At 41.5% G+C, this 22,773-nt stretch overlaps 1 protein-coding gene across 2 annotated transcripts in view; it reads left to right on the forward strand.

Annotated features, from left to right (window-relative positions):
* Positions 1-22,773, forward strand: part of kcnab1b (potassium voltage-gated channel subfamily A regulatory beta subunit 1b) — a 43,848-nt gene that overhangs the window by 9,196 nt on the left and 11,879 nt on the right. The window contains exons 2-8 of one of the 2 annotated variants that reach the window (XM_085253798.1): positions 497-1,015; positions 11,101-11,144; positions 16,677-16,714; positions 17,594-17,673; positions 18,141-18,185; positions 20,342-20,386; positions 22,420-22,463. In XM_085253798.1, the coding sequence (XP_085109924.1) occupies positions 801-1,015; positions 11,101-11,144; positions 16,677-16,714; positions 17,594-17,673; positions 18,141-18,185; positions 20,342-20,386; positions 22,420-22,463 (511 nt within the window). In that variant the 5' untranslated portion in view covers positions 497-800. The remainder of the gene's footprint in view (positions 1-496; positions 1,016-11,100; positions 11,145-16,676; positions 16,715-17,593; positions 17,674-18,140; positions 18,186-20,341; positions 20,387-22,419; positions 22,464-22,773) is intronic. The other variant, XM_085253797.1, reaches the window with a different exon arrangement.

Genomic DNA, 22,773 nt, shown 5'->3' on the forward strand with positions numbered 1-22,773 from the left:
ATTGGAGAGCAAGGTGGACTCCAGAGACACCCACAAGTCCTGGTCGCCTGACAAAACCTTGAGCACACTAACAAAAACATAAATTAAAGAATTAAAAAAATGAAGGGTTAAAGGCTGAGTAACCAGAAAAGAAGAGCCAAAAGTTGAGGTGGAATGGAAGATATAGACAGAGAGATGAGGGAACAGCGCAGAGAGAAAGAGATAAATGTGACAGAAATGTAAGAAAAAAACTTGTGCTCATTCTTTGCCTCGCCATGACAAAGCAGCTCAGACATGTGAGGAGGAGGCGTTACTGAAGAACTGAAACTGAAGAAAGCAGCACAAGGAGAAATTACAAAGAGGTCTCACAGGTTTTTTTGTCAGATCAGTCTTTTTTCTGGTTTTAGCAGTATATTTTTTTTCTCCTTTAGTCAAGTGCTCATCTTAAACAGACAGCTCTACAAGCAACTCATTCATGTCCTTCTCCCTCCATCTCCATCCTCTCCCATCTTTTCAGGTGGAGCCAGACCAGCTCAGGATCTCAGCGCCTCACACACACACACACACACTGACCGGGACCGCCGCTGATATGCCTGAGCTTCACGTAGCATAACTTTGAGAAAATTCTCTGAAAAGAGATGGAATAAAGCCGTGCATCACTTCCTACTGCCATCTCCATATGAGAATCAGCGGCCGGAATTGGCACGGACCTTTGATTTTCAACTTCACATAAGCTTAGTTCTGCAGACTAGAAATAAAAAAGACTCTTAAGCACTTTAAGGACTAAAACAGAGCAGCTCTAGCGGCCTTTGCCTCGAGCCATGCAGGTGTCCTTTGCATGTACAGATCACGGGCTCAAGGCCCCTCGAAATGGCGAGCACAGCAAGCAGAACGCAACGAGCCCCAACACAGCCAGCCAGGCACGTGCCCGGTTCCGCACAGTGGCCCTAATAGCTCGCAGCCTGGGGTCCTTCACCCACCGCTACCACCACAGCCTCAAGGAGTCGACGGCAAAGCTCACCGGCATGAAGTACCGGTACGTAAACTTGAGGAGATGAAGGCTGTGTGGAGAGAAGAGAGTGAGGAAGAAAGAGGAGCTCTGCTTATAGTTAGTTTACTCCTCTCCCCTCTTTTCCCAGTTTCCCAGTGTGTGGTGTGAAAAGCTCTCATAATTTTCACTGTGAGGAAAAAGAAACGAATTTGAAAGAAAACACAAGATAATAAGGTGGAAAAAAGAGAAGAAGGGAAAAAATGAAGATATGTGAGCGGTGACAGGTGATGAGTGGGATGTTGTGTGTGTGTGTCAAGAAAGAAAGACAGAAAAGTACAGACATGTTTTTTTTTTCCAAGTATGCAAATTTATTGGCATCCTTAATTCCACAGTTATTAGCGCAGCAATCTACGATCTGGGACAGTTTATGCTGTTGGCTTTGCTTTGAGCTCCAGACGTGAACATGTGAATTTAAGTGGCTGCAAGTGTAATTTGAAAAGAGTGAGAGAGGAAGAGAGAAGACGGTTTAATGTAGCAGTCACTGATAAAAACGCTTTAAGATTAGGACCTTTAGTCAGACTTGAACGTTATATTAAAAGCATATTTATAACGTTGATTTTAAACGCTGACCAGATTTGACCTCTTTCTGGCACAGTTCAAATGCTGACGTTCATTACTGGTGCCCATATAGGGGACACATTCTGAAGAATTATTACTTATCATATATGATACGACCAAAAACTATGCACAGAAAACCCTGCTGACACAAAGACATCACCATACGAATATAATGAAAATTAGATGATTTGTAAAAACATAACCAGCATGCAAATCATCACACCGGTGATCTCGGCGCAGAGAAATCCTAATAGTAGAACTGTTATGAAGTTGCAGGCACTTGTGCACAAGAATTTATGCTGAAAAAAAAGAAACACAACAGGATACGTCACGATAAATTGGAGTGTGAGGCCTCTAGTATAAAAAGAAGACAAAGAAGCAGTATTGATAGTGGTGGGAGAAGCAAAAGCCAAACTAATGTGCATGAAAATATTCTAAAATAGGTGTCTGGCATTATGGTAAAGTGCACTCAGTATAGTCAGATAAACAGACTATTCAGTGCATCTAAATCACATCCAGTTTTTGTAATTAAAGTCTGGCTTTAATACTTTGTCAATGCCACGCGGAGCTCTCAATAAGTGGCCGCAACCTTACAGTACATTCTGGAAAGTGTGACAGTAGCTGAGCAGTGACGGGCGGTAGAGCTCTCCATGTGCGTCTGTGTGGGAGTTGTAACAAGGCTGGGCCAAGTAAACAATGCGCTCTTATCTCAGCGAGTGGGCTCTTAACCCAGACCACGGGAGCAAAATCGTAGCTTTCACCTCACACCGTTAACTCGCTGGAGAGGGTGACATCACCGTTCGCAGTGTCGAGATCAAGAGAGACGGAGAGGATGGTGAAAGACAAGAAAGAATGGAAAAACAAAAAGACGCAGAATGAAGAAGAATTAGGAGGCTGAATGAAAAAGCAAATTAGGGCACGCAGGTCAGTTCAGACAAAAAGAGGGAATTAGCAGATTCTGGGCAGATTGGCTGCTGAGCAGCTAACTGTGATAAGTGTCTGCTTGTCATACAATCTCATCTCGTTTCCATAACAACATCGTAATGGCCATTTTCAATCTGCTCTCGGTGCTAAACAAGTCTTCATTGTGAGAACTGGGTTCCCCGTTTACATCATTTTTATTTATTTATTTAATCCCCCCCTATTATGCAGGTAAATTGATTTTGAAATTGTGCCGCACTTTTCAAAGTTCTCAAAATCTGATTATCACTGTAGCTTTTTGTGAAAACAGCTGGAGTGCTTTCATAGTGAAGCTTGCTCCAAGCCCTCAGCAAATCCCCTGTTTTCACCACAGAGAAACAAATATTGGATGAAAACTCTTATCAGTCACGTCCCCTCTTTGCTCCCTGTTTGTCTGATATTTTCTGCTCCTCCATCTTTCAGGCTGCCTTTCTCCTTCCAAACATTCGACCCAAAGCTGTTCAGTTAGAAACTCGTATTGCTTTGGACGCCATCTGACAGGGAATCTCTTTCTCTTGAAGTGAAGCCAAGTCCAAGTACTAAATCTGTGTACAACAAATTCTTTGAAGTTTTTCTCTGTGTGATAACAAATCACACTGAGACTTTGTGCGATTGTGGGTGTATGCGTTCACGCATTGCATTATATATCCTTGAGTGTATGGGCATTTGATGCCATTGAGGCTCCACACTGGGAACATCTGAAGGCGTATAGCAAGTGAAAGCAGGAGAAGTAGTGCACAGAGCAAGCAGGCATAAACTAATAATACCACCACCCCCAGCATTTTAGTTGTTATGGTAATCCAAATTTAGTGGAGTTCTAATTGTAGGGTCCCTGGTTGCAACCTTTCAGTGCTGCCTAATCTCTTCCTCCTCTTAAAATAATACGCAAAGCCACAAAAAGCGTATAAAACTGGCCCAAAATTTGGGGATGTAACAAAATGTGACGTCAGCTTCACAAGTTGTGCACATTATATCTGGTCGCTGGTAGGGAGCCCCTGGTTGCTGGGATTGTAGTACATAACGGTCATTAGGCAGCGAGGCCTTTTGACAGTTCAGGAGGTTTGGGGAAGGTTCCGCTTGGTTGGTTCGGAGCTGCGCTGCAGATGGGCATGCAAAAAAAAAAAAACCCTTCTGTTGGTTTCTTTGGATGCAAGTTTATCAGCGGGCAGCAGAGAGAGAGGCCTCCTGTGCTGTGCATACATCTGCGTGTTGACGGCGTGAGTAATGCACGAGGCAGCCGTACAAAAGAAGGTTTTTTTGTTGTTTTTTTTCTTGTGCACACAGAATAGCCAGAAAGTGTGGTTCATACTGGTCATTTTAAGGTACTCTCGCTTTGTTTTGTTGCACTCTCACATGAGGGGATGAAAAATTTGGAAGAAAACTGTAAGAGAGTTTCCTCCCATTTGTCCAAGTGCAGCAAACTGAGTGATTCTGATTCTTTCCGTCTAGTGTGCCTCGAGCCTTTTGAGGCCCTCGATTCAATAAGCCGACAGGCGATCAGACCTTACAGAAAAAACAAATAGGGTTAAATTAGGTTTGTTAAAAAGGACCATTTCTCCAGGGGCACCTTAATCATTAACATCTAAGGAGTATGGACGTCGTTTGTTCAGGTCGTATCAGGGTGAAGCTTAAAAATCTGTGATGGCTCATATTTTATTTTGTAGTCACAGAGCCAGCAGGGGCTGTCTTGTTGCCATATTTCAATCTGCTCAGTCAAGGACTATGGACTATGGACTCCCACAGTCCATAGACATGCAGGTTAGGTTAACTGGCAGTTCTCAACTGGCCACAGATAATAGGTAAATTGAGTGTTTTAAGTTTATAGAATAAAGTGCTGTGAATGCACTGTTAATATGTAATTTGTAGTAAAGAGGTTTGAATGGTCGGTAAAACTAGAAAAGCAGTATATTAATGTGAGTACAAGATCTCGAGTGCTTGGAAGGAGGGAACTGGACTCATCCAAGAGGCTTCTTCAGTTCTCAAACAACTGAAGTAGAGCGCAAGGTTTCTGCCCCTAGTAGAACCATCCCTTTGGAGGTGGTCCTCCTATTAATCACGTGAGTCATCACGTGACCCAAAGTGTGAAAAAAGGCGTTTGTCATTAACAGCATGGGGGCCGATACATAGCCTCACCCCACTATCATGAGAGCTATTGAGGTCACGTGTGTGAATCTGGGGCTGACTGCATGTATGCCTGATTTAGACTTCTGTGTGACGCTCCGTAGAGTCTACGTAATCGACATAAGTGCCTGACGTTGTCGCCGGCATTTGTGCAGGTATATGGGATATAGCAAATATCAAAAATTAAAACTCATATTGGCATATCAATACTTAATTTCTTTCTTTTTTAATTTGTCAGAAGGTTCAACAAACATTCGTTTAAAAAAACAAAACAGACTTTTTTCACAATTTAATTCACAGTTCAGGCTTTAAAGGTTAATTACCCTGTGGTCGTGCCCTGATGTGTTGCATGCTGTGCTAGCCAACAGAGCCCAATAAACTTTTTTCCCTCCTGCTCTTTGTTATGATCAGTTTTTGTCAAAGACAAATATATTTTTCCCTCAAATTTTTCCACTTCTTTGTACGTTCCTTCACATCCATCTAGAAATTTGCTAACATTTCTGAGCCCTTATAGTGATGCTATGATTGTTATTTCCTATACAGAGATAATGATCGTTATTTTCTGATTGATATATTCGAAAACTACAGTGGAAAAAGTAGCCAGATATGCACAGGATTCTTTCTTTCTCGAGTTTTGACACTCACTGCTGGAGCCCATTGCGAACTAAATCTTTACCTTGTTCCTAACCACATCAACACTTGAAAGAAAACACATATCCACAACAAAATGACTGAAATTTTTACAAAACTTAACAACAACAATGTATTCACAAATAATATCTCTATGCAACATTTCCTGCATTTTTACCACAAGTTGTTGGAGCATAAAGTGCAGTTTTCTGTCATTACGGATCCACAAAATACCCTTGCTTGCTTTGTTACCTCCTCCTGTGTGCATACGACCGTGAACCTTGATGATCTGTGTGTGATGTGCGCAGGTGCATTTGCGCCTTGCATGCCTTCACACACGTCTGCACTCACGCAGCCGATCGTGCTGCTTTTGCACTTGGCAGTTTGTTTTCACTCTCCGACTTGTTCTTTTTCGCTACAAATCAAAAGTCTTCATCGACCTTCAGCGAAAACAAACACTTCATGTTGCAACACCACTTACTCCAGTGCTTGTCTCAACCGTTTTGCAATGATGTGTAGATTTAATAATGTGAGCCAGGGTGTTGCACAACAAGAGCCCTGTAGCATGGAGCTCCACTCTGCCCAAAGACCAAACAAGCCCCCGAGGATAAGTACCACACAATCTCTCAGTTAAAAAAGCTAGGGAGTTTGCAGGGACTCGCTGCATTTTAATTAAAGGTCACAGCCGAGATGGCTTTCTGTAAGCACAGTGATTTTATTAAAGTGTTGCCTTGCAATGAAAACAATATTATCCTTTTCTCCTTAATAGCCTCTGTAATCACAAAGGGGAAGCAAAAACAGAAAGAAAGCACTGCTGCATGTGTCTAAATGCAGCACGTGCACACTGCAGCAATGCTCGCTGGCAGAGCCGAGCACATCTTCACTCTCGCCCAAAAAAACCCACCTATTAATCTCACAAAATGCTTTGAGATCAAAATATTTACACGTCTACGTTCAAATTTAAGCAAAGAAAAGAAAGCTTGCATGCAGCATGTGCTGTATTGAAACCACAGCCAGCCAGGTTTTTCTAGTTATCATGCTAGTTATCATATAATTCCCATGTTGCCTAACTCTCTAAAATCCACACCATACTGAATCAACCACTTCAGATCTGCCCACATGTTTTTCAATACAGGGTCAACAGCTTCAGTCATGTGCCCCTTCCTAAAATAGCTACTTTGTGTGAGATCCTCTACCCATCAGTCACTTGAGAGGCGTTTAAATTAACGAATAACAATCAAATGTAACAATGCAGGCTTCTAAAATCCCGTTTGTGTGAGTCTGATTGCAAGGCACGGAAAACGGAAAGAACCAACGCAATGTCGACACTGTCGGCCCTGTGGAAAAAACGAAGCAGGAAGTCGTGTCCAGACTCTGGCCTCTTTATTACGCACACAATCGCAAACTCACACACGAGCACACACACCACACAAGCCCCTGTAGGGAGCTGGCTGTCATTTCCCATTTCCCATTCTGTGTCATATAGAATGCGTTATCTGTAGAGGGCGTTTGATCTGCTTAGACTCGGGGCTTGGACTTGCAACTGCAAGCTCGAGTCTGTTGCTCGTGTCTCTTTTTGTCTCCTCGTAGCTCCCCGTCTCCTTATCTTCATTCATCACCTTCATCAGCGTTTTTTTTTTCTTCCATGCAACTCTGCTGCATTTTTTTCCCTCCATACTTAATCTATTCACTTTTCGCCCCAAGCAAAAAGTGCATGATTTTATTTCCCTTGTTGTCCCGTTCACACAGAGTGTGGTTTTGATATATCCAGCATATGACCCGACTTTCTCCCCTGTGCAGAATTTTACAGATGGCACAGAAAGCAGTGGAAGCCGTGGAAATGGGTGTTGTCTAATCCCCATCAAGGTTGGCTCGCGTGGGCTTGCTTATTCTGCATTAATCCCCTGCCAGTGAGGAAGTTTATCCATTTACCCAAAACCTTGACAGTGTTTGTTGACAGTTATTGATTTGAACAATCCAATGTTGTTAAGAAAAAATGTATGTGACTTGAGAACCAAATGAGTGTTTCACTCTTCTACAGTAGGAGGCCATTCCTCAAAATGCTTCAGCTCAATAAAAAGCATAATATATCACACATTTGTTGATATATTTTTTCTTTGGCTAGAGATCTACTAAGAATAGAAAGGGCTACATACAGTAGGAGCTCACCGGATGCTCATAAGTGGTGACAGGTTTGTGTTGAGGGGGCGTCATCATATGACTCATTTGTCATTTTACTTCAAGGCTTCTTTTGGGGACCAATCAAGCATGAGGGGCCACTCTCGCTGCCTCGCAAATTTGTTTATGTGCAACTTGTGTTCAGACAAGCTGCTCTCTCTTTTACATGTTTATGTTACCATCTACTAGATTATATGTAAAATACAAAGCTGTATATTGTCTATTTTTAGTTTGCAAAGGCCATGCTGTAAATCTCCTGAGTCATTAGGCTCTTTGGAAGGTGCTGGCATCTACATCTGAGGCATGGACAGTTCTATTTCTGCTCTGTAGCAGGTTGTGTGGTTAATAAACCGTGTTTTCCAGCGCGCTGCTGCTGCTGCTGCTGCTTCCTGACGTCTTGACCACAACACTGCTAACTAGAAAGCAGTAGCAAGGCAGCTTCTCCAGCTGCTGAACATCAGTTTTTATTTTCTTTTGTTTGTTTGTTTGTTTGTGGGGGGTTTTTACCTTCTGATTAAGGCGGACTGTGTGAATTCGAAGTAGCACGCAAATGTTTCACATTGAGCTGCTGGAGGAACTCCAGATATGAAGTTAGCGTTTTGTTCAAGGACAGCCAGCTTTATTTGGGAATGGAATGTGCCTGCCAGCTTGTTTATAGTGGGGAGAGTATGCACGAATGATTCACTGCAAACATGAAAACATCATAAACGAAGATCCAAGGCAGATGCAGCCACAATTTGAAGCAGGTCCAAGCATTAGGTTGACACTTTAGCCAGAATTAATGGCAATAAACGCACCAATGCACATTCCTTAACATTAAGTGAGGTTTGTCCTCGATTGCCCCCCCCCCTTCCCCAGGCCGACCAAACACACACAGAGTGAGTTAGTAACACACTTCTAAGCTACAGTCCAGCCCTTCCCCCACACTTTCGTGGATCATAGATCCCACTCCATAATACATCAGAGAGATGGAGGATCCAATATGCAAACTCCTCCACCATGTGAGAAATAAGAATGCATCCCACGATTTGTGACAGCAGTGAGATCTGTCTCCTGTCAAGCAGTTATGGCACATAAATTACTCAATACATCACTGAATTCACATATCGTCTTGTATACATGTAAACACTTTCATTTATATGTTTTACCCTTTGATCTTGGCAGCCGGGTCGAACTACTGACTCGATGACTGATGCTTCGCCATGCTGGACACCTAATTGAATTGGCTAAGGGCGCAGTTAGACAGCGCAGGCTCGAATTAGCCCGCCTTCATCTAGACAGGCACAGGCCATTAGTTGTCAGGCACAAGAAAACGACTGCTGGCATTTTTTACAGCCTCATTTGTTGTAATGAGTAAATGCCTGCAAAACAAGAACAGAAGGCACAATCCCCAGACCATAATTGGAGGTACTTTCTGTTCCTATTTTCACTTTTTCCCCCATCTCAGAATAAAGTGGTTTTGTGTATGTGCCCTTGATAATTCTGTCAAAAGACAATGACTCAATTTCACGACCTTCATGTAATTTCCCTTTGCAGGGTTTTCAATCCCCTTGTCACAGTTTTCTTTCACCAGCAGTGTACATCCATCACAGTGTGCAGAGACACCTGTGGCGTCTGGGGCGGAGAACATTCTGCTCTTGCAGTCGTCGTCTGCGTTAAGCAATTAAATGCTCGCACCACATGAGTTCCCCTCACAGTTGGACTTGAAATGGTGCAGATTATAAAACTAAATGTGAAGTGCTGAGTTGAGACTCTGAGTGAAGTGTGGTAAGAAGCCTGATGTCTTAGTTTATCTTCCATGCTGATAATGAGAGTTGAAAGTGCCTTATTACAGTGCTAGAAATCAGCTGGATGTAATAGAACTGTTATCGAGGAGAAACTTTATTAGATACACCTTGGTAGTTTTGTGTTGAACCGGCTTTTGCCTTCAGAATTGTCTTAATTCTTTGTGGTATACTGTAGATGGAACAAGGTGCTGGAAACAATCCTCGGACATTTTGGTCCATGTTGACATGATAGCGTCACACAGTTTCTGCAGATTTGTCAGCTGGACATCCATGACGTGAATCCCCAGTTCTACTAAAACTTAAAGGTGCCTTTTTGGATTAAGGCCATCTGAGCACAGTAAACTCCTTGTCAAGTTTTTAAAAAGCAGTCTGAGATAATGTGGTGTCTGAGATAATGAACCAACCATCAAAAGATGGGTACACTGTGGTCATAAAGAGATGGATATGGTTAGCAACAATGCTCAGGGAGGCTGTTTATACTAAGGGGTCCAAAGTGTGCCAAGAAAATGTCCCCAACACACCAGGTGGTACACACCAGCAGCCTGAACAGCTGATAGAAAGCAGGATGGATCCATGCTTTCATGTTGTTTACAGCAAATACCATCTGAATGACACATCGGAAATTGAGACTCATCAGACCGGGCACTGTTTTTCTAATCTTCTGTTGTCTAGTTTTGATGAGCCCATGAAAACTCTCACCTCCGTTTCCTGTTCAGAGCTGACAGAAGTGAGTCAGCTAAGAACCTCTGCTGCTGTAGCTCATCTGTTCAATGTGTCATGCATTCAGAGGTACCTACCCTTGCATACATATCAGTTCAAATGCGTTTGGCCATTGTCCTAAGACCTGATCATTGATGCATTTTCAGCTGGAGAACTTCTGCTTATTGGGTATTTTCTCTCTTTCAGACCATTCTCTGTAAACTCTAGAGATGGTTGTGTGCGAAAATCTCAACAGATCAGAACTAAGTCACGAACAAGTGCCTTAAATCAGATTTCTGCTCAGTTTGAACTTCAGCAGGTTGTATTGACTATGCCTAAATGCGCCGCCATGACTGGCTGATAAGATAATATCAATAATTATCAGATGAGAAGGTGAACTTAAGGAAGTGGCTGGTGAGCGTATTACTGGATCAAGGTTCACTGTACAAGGTTCACTGTTACTGTACAAGGTTCATAGGTGCTAGATTACTTAAGACAAAAGAAGGGTCACATTAGGCCGCATTAGGGAATGCAGATATGTCAGCCTCACTGTTTTAAAGCGAACAAAGACGCCTCCACTTCTAGAAAATAAAAGAAAAGTAAAAGGCCGGAGGTCTTAGAGGACTAAGGTGCCCCCTGAAATCTTGCAAAAGAAGACACTGTGTTTCAAATTAGAGGGGAGATGCAAAGGGCAACACTTGTCAAAAAGTGTCACAGTGAAAACAATATTTTTTTTATTTATCAGTGAAATACATTTCACGGTCCTTGAGGGCCTCCCTGTTCCTTCAGAGAACTGAAGCTCTGTATTGAGTAAATAAATCAACTGTCCTCCGACTGTAATCTCTCAATTATGATTCATGATCACCTGAGATAAAGGTGATTATCAGTTTAGGCGAATCTCCTCTTGATCCAGCATAACACACCACACCCTGCATTCTCAAATTCCTGCTCTATACTCTAAGTGCCCTAATTGCTGCATGTTATTTCATTTCAGCCTCTCGCCATGATTTGGAAGCCACACTGATTCTGTCCTTGTTTATGCAGAAATTTTTGGTTCATGAACTACAGGGGCACAGTCGACTGATGACATTTTAAGTCTAAATAAATAGTTTTCTTAATCGTGTTATTTCTTCATAGGAACCTGGGGAAATCTGGGCTGCGTGTCTCCTGTCTGGGGCTCGGTGAGTACAACTAATTAGCATTAGTAAATAATAAAAATCATACGAATCAAAGTGTCAAGTCGCCGCCTCCGTGTGCCTCGGCGTGTAGAGAGAGAACATAAGAGCTAAGCTGAAGGGGACAGGTATTTTTTCTTTCTTTTTATTTAATTCATTCATATAGTTTCACCCATTTCTAAACCTCATGCATCTTTTATATGTACGGAAAGTCACGAGAGACAACAGAAAGCTGTTTGCAGAGCATTTTTCCTGTTAATATTTAATCAATAGCACTGGTTTCAGCAAACAAGTTGCTCAATTATCACATATATCCAACACACACCACAGGGTAAATACTCTCATTATGACTCATCTTGATAGGACTGTGTTCGTGCGTTAATGCCTATTGTGTGTGGGAAAAGTTCCTTGAAAGGGGGACAAAGCGAAGGAGCGGTGCTGCCCAGGCCCAGCAGACAAACTGTAAATGATTACGTTAATCATAGTGATTTTTTACTTGTAGATTAAGCCACACCACAGCGAGCAGGAGGGAGGAGTAGTGAAGAGAATGAACATTCATCAGCTAAAGGGAATTCGTTTCCCTTCTTTATATCGGCAAGCCTGAGCTACACAGCAGTGCCCTTGAGCAAAACATTGATTCCTCCCTGCACCAGTTTTCTGCAGAGGAAAGGAACCAAAATAATATAATTTCACTGTGAGGATGAAAACACGTCATTTTAGCTTTTTTATTAGGATCAGTGGAAGTTTTGGAAATATAGTTATTCACTCTCTGGAGGGTTAGACGCTGAATCTAAGGGGCCTGTTATCTTAGTTTAGCACAACCACTGGCTTCATATAAGAGCTGAGCTTAGCCAGCTTGTGTTGTATTCAAAGACATACAACTGAGATGTTTTGGGGTTTTTTGCTTATTTGTTTGTTTTAAACTCGCTAGGAAAGTTATGGCTGATGTCATAGATCAGTTGGGAGGTAATGCCATTTTCTCATAGACTTCTATACAATTGGACACACTTTTTCAGCAACTAGGGGTTTTGGCTGCTGTTTGGCTGTTAGATTAACTGTAGGTCTAAGTATTGACGTCGCTGTCCTGTACCAGAGTACATCCATCTTTTATATAGGCTCTGTGAGTACAACAGGAAACAAGGAGAATATTTAAAGTATACAGAGCATTTCAGGTCTGGGCACAGTCCCCTTTTAGATGTTCTTTCCAGTGTTTGTGCAAAGCTACATTGACCAATAGCTGGTGACACCTTCACTATACTGTAAAGACACGGGTGATAATAACCCTCTCCTCAAACTCTTGGCAACAAAATGTTTTTCCTTAATGTGTTGGATACAGACGGTCAGACTGGGCTAATCACATTTTTATGCAGCAATGTAATGCATTACCGTGCTAAATATAGTAGTCACACTGCAGTTATAATTATGTTGTTAGTTTACAATGGCTCTTCAATTATCTGCACAAATGGTGAATAGAAAGAAAAATAATTTTTCTTCCAGCACTACAATCAGCTGACTTTTTTCGTGTACAGGGAGGAGGACAAAGGGGAACTTCTGAGAAGTGATGATATGAACATTATTATTTTTTATTTCAGAAAAGGACAAGAGGATGATGATTAAAATGCAAACTGCATTCAGGATAGAAACAACTCCATTATTATTGCTAATGCTTAATGAAGTCAGCTAATGCTAATGGTACTGCGGTTGTGTCTTTTTGCAGAGGTATTTGCCTACAAAGAGGGATGAATGGTTAACAACTGGGGTGGAATAGGGAAGGGAATGATAGCAGAGCTCACCAGGAATCGAAGAACTGCAAAAAAAAACCATTAAAGATTAAAAAAAAAATCACTTCACTTCACCTCTTTCAATGTTAGAACTTCACTCCTCTCTGTGGCTAGCTGACAGAGCAACGCGCTAATCTACACAGACAGCATGCTAATGCAAAGCTAGCGAAGAACCATGCGTAGTATAAAAGATAGACGTAGCTACCGTGATGTCACTGCTGAGTCCAAAAACTGTACGGAAAATGTTTACAAAGGTCAAGACAGAAAGCTGTTTCGCATCAGCGTCTGAAGAACCAGAAGTAATTTTGCAACAAGATCTATTGCCATCTGGTGGCCTTCAGATAGAATGCAGGTTTAAGGTATTTCTAAACCGGCCTTAATTCAACCAGAAGCTATGTCTATGTTTTATATTTTATATTTTGTGTTAAATACTACAAGAAAGATATATAAATAAAATAAAAAAGTTTGTCGGATTCTAGTCCAAAGTTAACACTGTTACCTGGTAAGGCTACATGAAGTACGAAATACTGTAATAAATTACTTTTTCTGGTAGTAATTAAGTATGTAATGCGTTAAAAAAGGAAAAAGAAACAACAAATCATGCGTAATACATTACTTTCTTGAGTAAAGACCACTGGTTACAGATTCAGCTGCATTATTTCTTACATTACATTCATTTATTTTATCACCTTTCCTCTATAGAAAGGAGCACTGGTAATTTATTATTTGTCTCAATACAGAGTGTCTGAATAACTTAGTTTTGCAGCTGTGTTTTTAAAACTAACCTGCACGTAACAATTTAATTGATTTTTTTCTTCTTTTTGGTCCGTGCCAGTTTTAAAAAAAATCAGGCTGAGCCAACACCAGCCTGGTGTTATACTTCTGACGCATTTGGCTACAGATTTTACACCAGCTTTTCAATTATTTCTTATTAGTGGGCGATAGTGACAAGCTTTATGTGACAGGAGCAGGCAAGAGAAAACTGAGACAACAGATAAATTCTAACAATAGCTGTCTTCATCCTATACTAAAGAAGGACAGAGACTCTAAGGGTGTCTGTCTACAGTATAGACAAGATTGCTGCACATCAGTGCAGTCCACAGATGTTTAATAGATTGCATACTGGATTTCACAAGCAGGGTGTGGATTATTCAGTTTTCATTGGTATAAAAGAAGCCTTTGTTCCCACTTCAGGAAATCTGCTTCAGGTCAGCAAAACCAAGAATTTTATGCTTAAATAAAGTTTGGGGAATTGTTCTCAGTTCATCAGCCTTAATACAACATCTGCTATATATTAATAAATGTTTATGTTAAATGCTGTAAAAAAAAGTATTTGCCCCCATTTTGATTTGTCACACTTAAATGTTTCAGATAATCAAAATCATCATTTATTCCAAAGATTGATGGTTTCATTTATTAAGGGAAAAATAGCTATCCAAATCCACCTGGCCCAGTGGGAAAAACTGATTACCACCCAAACCTAATAACTGGTTGTGCCACTCTTGGCAGCAAGAACTGCAGTCAAGCATTTGTGATTACTGACAATGAGTCTTTCTCATTTCTGTGGAGGAACTCTTTGCAGAATTGTTTTAATTCAGCCTCACTGGAGGGTTTTCAAGCATGAACAGATTGTTCAAGGTCATGCCAAAGCATCTCACTCCATCCTCTGACGTCCTCTGTCTGGAAATGGGACACTTCAAAACCTTCATAATCTTATTTCTTAGACATTCAGAGGTGGACTTGCGTGTGTGATTACTGCTCAACCCAAGCAAGCTTGAGCTTCCAGACACAAAGTGATGGCCGGACATTCTCCTTCAGGATTTTCTGGTAGAGAAGGACAGAATTTATTCTGTTTCTGTTTCCATCATTTAATGCAAGTTGTCCAGCTCCTGAAGAAGCAAAGAAGCCCCAGACTGTCAAACTATGACCAACATATTTGACTGTTGGCAGGATTTGTTTTGTATGAAATGATGTATAAATTTTATGCATATGTAATGGGGATTTAACCTTTCAAAAATATTCAGTTTTTATCTCATCAGTCCACAGATTATTTTCCTAAAAGTCTTAGGTGTCATCAAGTTGTTTTCACAAATGTGAGATGAGCCTTTGTGTCTTTTTTGATTAGCAGCAGTTTTCTCTTACTGCTGATCAAAAAAGGAGGACATTTCTGCACAGTCCCTCTCTTGATTGAGACAAGTGAGGCCTGCAGTTCTTTTTGTTCCTTTTTGACCTCCTGGATGAGTCGGTCTGGCCTCTGCTGGGAAGGTTCACCACTGTTCCAGATTTTCTACATTTGAGGATAATGGCTCTCGCTGTGGTTCACTGAGTCCCAAAGCCTTGGAAATGTCATAGTAACCCTTTCCAGACCAATAGATGTCAGTGAAGTGTTTATCGACTGTTTTTTGACGTGTTGTTTTTTGAGACTTTTTGCTGACTTCACTTTGTCAGTCAGGTTCTATTTAAGCGATTTCTTGATCCAACAGGTGCCACAGTAATCAGCTCTGTGATACGGCAAGTGAAAATGAACTCAGCTTTTGAAAAACATGTGGTTAATCAAAGTTATTTCATGCTTTAACAAAGGTGGGGACATTTATTTTTTACACTTTGCCCTTAAATAAATGAAATCATAACTTAATAGCTCAGTAGGTAGAGTGGTGGCCCCATGATCGGAAGGTCGGGGGTTCAACTCCACTGAACGGCTACCCTGAGGTACCCCTGAGCAAGGTACTGTCCCTACACACTGCTCCCCGGGCGTTGCATTGGTGGCTGCCCACTGCTTCACTGGGTGAATGGGTTAAATGCAGAGGAACTATTTCCCTATGGGGACTAACACATACACATTACATTACATTAATTGCATTTTGTATTTATCATTATATTTGTTTAATGATCTGAAACATTTCAGTGTGAAAATTACAGTGTGAAAACAAGAAACGTGCAAATACTTTTTCATGGCACTGTAAGACAGAAAGGGCAGGCTTTGGTCAATCTAAAGATACAAATACTTGAATACGTGGCTTCTACTTATTAACTTGTTGCATTACATCGGTTACCTTGCTTATGTTAAGTGGAAAAAATCATGCTTAGATCAGGCTGTGGTATGACTCATTTCATTTACAAGTTTGAAAGCAACTATGTGCGCGCAATATCATACTGAGCACACAGGTAGTTCAGTACAAAATACTTTTGTTTTTTTACAGTGTAAATCATCTATTAAAGTGTGCGTGTTTTTGTGTGCTTGCGTGGTGTGCTTTTAACATGCCCTGTGTGCACCAACCTTTTGCAGAAACTAATCAGAAAAAGAAATATCCAGACAAATAATCACACATGAGTCCAAGTTGACTTTTCCTGTGAAAGTTTTTACTCTTTGCTTCAGGAGATATGCAGGTTTGCAGTGGATGGATGGATAGATAGGTCTGCCGTTTAATGCAAACACACACAGGAACTCCCCCCAAACCCTACAACACCTCAAGGATCCCACCTAAAAACACAGTGCATTACACGACAATGCTTGTTGCTCTCCTTTAAACTGTTTTTAAACTGCAAATCTGTACACATGGCATAATGGAGTCATTTCTCTTTTAATCTGTAGTGACATTTGTCTGTGACGGCCTTAGGGCAGAAAGCATTTTGTCATGTCTCCATGCCAAAAATGTCAAATTATTAATTAGAAGACACTATGAGTGACTTTTACATGCAAAAGGTCGTCTATGTTGTTGTTTGTTACAAATATTTTACGATGACTTTCCCCCCACAGGAACATGGGTAACATTTGGAGGTCAGATCTCTGACGAGGTAAGACTTCATGTCAGATCCATCAATCAGCTGACACACCTCCTTTTCTCAGATTAGACATATAACTTGATCATTTTTCTATTAAACATTATATCCGTTCCCAATCTGCAGCATTTTCCTTTTTAAAGAATACAGAAAAAGATATTTGGGGTATTTAGAGTAGTTAAATCAGTAGCATCAGAGTAGCTTCGGCTACATTGTTTATTTACTCCTTAAATATGCAGTATTATTCATGCTCTATTTTAGACTCAGCTAGACCCAAATACAACAAGTAAGACCAAAAAACAATTTGTGGCCCCAATGGGAGTAATTTAGTGTAACTGGATATAAAATGGTGTGGGTGTGAGACCACAGTTATCATTCTGGTATCAATTTCCCAATATCACGGCAAGCTGCTACAGTAAGTCCCTCGTGGCTCTACCAAAGCCAAGTAATCAGATCCTATTTCTCTCACAGGATAAGCAAAAGACCTCTCCCAGTGTCCTGCTCTGGCCTTAGATGGGAGAAAATACTGAAGTGGGGACATCTTATCATTGCTTATAAAACACAAGGGCTAAGAGAGGCACAAACAAAACAAAATAAGAGCTTGGTACAGGCAGAGGAGGTCCTCACGACTAAACTGGCCTTTCAAACGTCGTCCTCTGAATAAAGAGCAAGAAGTAGGTCAAAAAGTGTGGGAAATACACTGCGCAGTAAACAGCTTTAATCAACAAGCAGACTGTACAGTTTCCTGGAGGATGTGCATTTCAACAGTAAACAGACAGACACTCCTTTCTTCAGGGAATTTCCCGCCTTTTTAAAGTGTAATTTGGTTATTATTTATAGAAGTGCCTTATGCCACACTGAGCTTCATGAGGAAACTTTTCTTGCCTGTGTCAGGTGGCAGAGCAGCTGATGACTATCGCCTACGAGAGCGGGGTCAACCTCTTCGACACAGCCGAGGTCTACTCCGGGGGGAAGTGAGTGATGTCTCCCATTTGTAATCACACTACTACTTTTGGTCCTGTTAGCTTTTTTCTTCCACAGGACAAAAGATGTTAACAAGGTTTAGGCCCTGACCAGGAATAATGCACCTGAGGAAGCCAAAAATGAAAGGTAGCTGTGACTCTAAAGTGATTTACATAATCTTATTCAACACTGGAGGCTCCGCATTATGTTCACAGCTCAATTTACCTCGCCTGGGCATCGTCTGTGTGAATAATGCGGAGCACAGTGGAGTTTTACGGGGATGAATATTCATTTTAAAGGTCGCTGGTGAAATTCAGGCGCACAGTACAGGAGGCATTTATCCATTATCTTGGGCTCCTTCTGATTTTTAATCAGGCATTCATGGTGCAGATTTGTGGCAGATAACACACTTACAATGCTGCAAGAGAACTGGAAGTCTGGGATCTAATTATATTATCTCTTGTGTTTTTCTTTACAGAGCAGAGATAATCCTGGGAAACATCATCAAGAAAAAGTGCTGGAGGTAAAGTGTTGTGTCTCAACAAAGCGAAAAGAATCCAAGAATGTGTTTTTGATTGCATATGCACTGTATCGCTGAACATACAGCATGCCAAAACGCAAACATCTCACAAACAGGTGTGTGTATATTAAGCACATGCCATTTAAAATTCACAGGCTTTAAATTGCTGCTATATGAGCATTCGCTCTTGTGAAAGGGTTTTCCACAAGATTTCGGAGCTTCGTTCCAGGGATTTTCAACCATTCAAGAGCATCAGAGTTAACAGGCACTGACATGGGTGATAACACCTGATTCACAGCTGGCACTTCAGTTTATCACAAAGGTCCCTCCACGTGGGAAACTGTCCTTGCATATGGAGCACTTACTTTTTGAAATATAAAAGAATTAAACAAAACTGTTGGCACCTAAAGCAGTCCCCATGCATCCTCATGGACTATAGCTTCAAGATGAGTCATTTCACCATCACTTGTCATTTTGAATCCAGATTTTACTGCGAAATTCCACGCTCATCGGCTACCGATTTGTCAGTCACAAGCTGGTAGCTAATGAGTGCCAAAATTTAGAGAATAAACTTGATGCAACCGAGACCATAAAGTCAGCGGCAGCGTTACAGAGGTCCTGGCAGAGCTCCATTTTCCCGTAGACTTTCTACTGAGGTTTTGCAGACACAGCTTGTTGGCCATTTTGGACTTTTATGCTGAGAGTGCAGGATTAAATGACTAAGGCCCCAGTCACATAGGCCTAGAAGCCTTGAGACTGGTGAGTAACCATCTGGCAACCACCTGTCATGTGGGAAAAATTTGAATTCCCCAATTGGTTGCAAAAGGAAGCTGATGGCAGCTGGTGGGAAAATGACTGCTAAAGCCCCAGTCACACAGGTCTAGGGACCAGTCAATGGCCCCAATTTTTCCCTTGTGTCCCACCTCCCTGTAATTGCCTTGGTCACTAACAGCTGCAGTCATCTACAGTTTGGATGGAAGTGACGGCCAAATACTGTCTAGCTAGTCTCTCAGCATAAAAGAGTGACACAAACAGGAAAAGTTTCATCTTTTGACACATGTTGGCTGCAGCTCTGGGCAACAATTTTTACTAAGAAGGCAAACCTTCTCCATTTCTGGAGGATTTGTTCTACCACTTGGCTAGTAATTAGCGAGATGTTTTCATAGATAAACATGAAAACATAAGCATCCTTACTGCTACTGTAAATGTCCTGATATTATCCCAGTATAAGCATGTTTTGAGGTTTAGCATTTAATACCTAAATCTGCTAAAATATACCGATGAGCAAGTGTTGTTAACTTTGTAGGAACCTATAGTTGCAAACCAAAATAGTGCAAAAAGATTAGGTAGAAAGTAATTGTTATTATTTTCTTCCTTATTCCTTCAGTTGAATTGCAGCCCCTCAGTTCTATCCTGGGACCCTTGTTGTAAATGATTTCAAACATGCTTTTAGTGGAGGTAGGCATGGTTAGCGAACCACATGAAGCAGCCTAATAATTCTGGTGTACAAAATGCACAAAATGTTTGTGTTTATCTGTTTTCAAGCTTTGTGTATTGGTGACATTAGTTAGTTCAATGTTGAGAACATGCATCCATGCCTCCCACGTTAAGTGGAAAATTTTCAAGCAACATTAATTCACTTGATATATTATATAAATCAATTCATTAAATGAAAGTGTAAACTTGACAAATTTGCTCATGTCAAATCAAAACAGATGCTGGTGAGCGTGAACTGTAGCTCCACCACAGAAAACATATATTCCGCTCTGCTGCATGCACTGCCGAGAGAAAACCCAGTTATGCGCGTCACCCCTTTTAACTGCTCACGCCAGCTCTCTGCCCGACCTCACCTCAGCTGTGGACCTGTTTAAATTATTGATCATTCAAGCATGGCGGGTGGGTTATAGTGAGGGAGCTGTCTTGCTAGAATTCAAAGAAAAAAAGAGTCACCCTGTGGTCATTATACTCTATGACTTACTCGATGTTTGAAGTGCAGTGTAGGATGGAAGGCAGCTGACATAAATATAGTTGATTGCACTGATTTGTACACATAGGCAGATTTCATCATGCTCACATGCAGGTATGGTCATATACATATCATCTTTTTGAGAACACCTTTTTTTAATGGTCTTTTGATGCGTCTGACGGTCTTCCTGCAGGAGATCCAGTCTGGTGATCACCACAAAGCTGTACTGGGGAGGAAAGTAAGTATGTGTTCATACATATTTATCCATGTGTCCAGCAGGTGGGTTTTCTTTCTCAGACAGTCAGGCCATCTCACATACACGAGCCTATTCTTTAAAACGTTGCCTCCAGCTGCAGCGAGCGTGACACAGATGACACAGAGCGCAAGGACACAGATGTGGAGGACAAAATGACAGCATGTCTCAACCCCTTTTCCTTACTCTTCTAGCCACCCTCAGCTTTCTTGCCAAACTGCCCAAAGTCATAGCTGCTTCTGCTGTCACGCTAAAATATTCTCAGTCTGCATTAGTAGCCATCTGTATCTAAAAGTCTTCTGGCCATGGGTACATCCACGTACTGTTTGACTATTCTTACACGGCTAAGAACACTAGAGCCAAGCCTCAATTGTGTAAATTTAATTAAAACTCATCCTCTCTGAATTCTGTCAAGGTATTTCAAATCTCTCCAACACAGATGGATTTAAAGAACAACTGCTTAACCCCCAGCTGAGTGAGCTACGAGACTGTCTCACAGCTCGCTTGTCAAACATCAGTTCACCCCAGGATGCCTGGATATTTGCAAGATTCATATTTCCTCTCTATGGCGTTTCTTCAGTCTTTTGCACAAAAAGTAACAATAACATGGAGGAAGGATGGCATGCATTGTGTTTGAAGTGCGTTTATATCCCATAAGCACTCTGGAAAAACCATAGGAAACAGGGAGGAAGAAAACGAAAGTGTGAAATGAAGCAAGGCGAGAAGTAAGGCAAGTCGCGGGCATCTGAACAAAAACAAACACGCTGGAGCAGAAACAGACGAGAGGAACAAAGTGGAAAAGGAAAATGCAGGGGTGGGGAAAATCTTTAAGTGCCTGAGTAAACACAAGTGAGCCTACAGACAAGTCATTGGAAAGCAGTTAGCGCCACTGTTACCAGTGTCATTTCCAAATGAACCAGCAGCTGTTTTTAGCAAAACAACTCCCAGAAATGATGTGTGGGCTACACTACACACTTAGCAATGCATGTCTGACAATTTATCAACCAGCTGAACATAGTGACCCATTTAATATCTATATTCCTAAACTGGGGCAGCACGGTGGTGTGGTAGTTAGTGCCACTGCACTCACAGCAAGACGGTCTTCTGTGTATAGTGTGTGCATCTTCTCTCCATGTGTGCGTGGGATCTCTCCAGGCACTCTGGCTTCCTCTCACAGTCCAAAGACAAGCATGTTAGCTTCATTGGTGACTCTAAACTGGCAGTCTCTATGGGTTAGCCCTGCAATAGCTTAGCGACCTGTCCAAGGAGTAATTCGCCGACCAAACTATGACAGCTGGGATAGGCAAAAGCCCAACGGCTACTCTGAATAAGATATGTGGAAGAAGATGGATGGATCCTTAAAAATTCCAAACAATAAGTAAAAATACACAGTAAGAATATAAAGTTGAGTTTAAGCAAATGTAAAAATGCTACAGTTGTCTTAAGGGAACATGTACATATGCATCAAAAGTGCAGATTGTCTCCTTTCAGAATTGTACTAATTCTAAAATACTGATACATCCACGTGAAAGGAGCTTTATGTTATCCCGACTCACTGCAAAACTTGCAGAGCAATAGGTGGCTGCAGTGTCATAACACTGTATCACACAGTGTTATGATGCAGTCTAAAGTTGAAAATGGAATAAGTGTTGCATAAACTACAAGTACTGCTATATAAATATAATACTGAGTAGTGCTGCAGTCAAAGAAAATCATAGACTGAAATCAGACAAACGAGGGAAAAACTCTGCATGCTATCTCTAAATTACTTTGTGCGCTGATTGCAATTTACCTGCTGGCCTTATTGGTCTAAACAAGTCCTAAATAGGCACAGAAAAATCAGGCATTTGCTTCTGTGCTCAGTGAGAAGCCATGAGAAAAATCAGAGGTGATCAGGACAGACACTGCAAACAAACTGCAAAGTTTGTTCTGGAGCTGCTTCAATTCGCGAGAGCTGTGAAGTAATGAAGAGTATGCGCTGACACCCCTGACATGTACTTCTTTCCCTCCTGTTGCAGAGCGGAGACAGAGAGAGGCCTCAACAGAAAACACATCATTGAAGGTAACAAGTCAATTTCCTTCCCTCTGCTTTGTCCTTCACATCACCCCACCAGTCGGAGCCCCGCTGCACTCCTCTAATCTCCCTCTTTTATCTCTTTTCTTCATCCCTCTTTGTTCCAGCCTCCGTCGCTTCTCGCCTTTTTGATATGAACACAGCTGAATTTGAAAGCCGTACTAACCAGTGGTGCATTAGGCACTCGCAGATGTATCGTCTTCTTGTAATACCTCCACAGGTGTCTGTCTAGGAAACTGTTGCATCATTTAATAGTGCTGTCCAGACTGTCTCCCCTGTCAGCCCCTTTAAAAAGAGC

Source organism: Mchenga conophoros, linkage group LG18 (genome assembly GCF_057382185.1).
Source record: "Mchenga conophoros isolate Kocher_MC1m ecotype Shallow Benthic linkage group LG18, M_conophoros_male_GT1.1, whole genome shotgun sequence".
In the NCBI taxonomy this organism is placed as follows: domain Eukaryota; kingdom Metazoa; phylum Chordata; class Actinopteri; order Cichliformes; family Cichlidae; genus Mchenga; species Mchenga conophoros.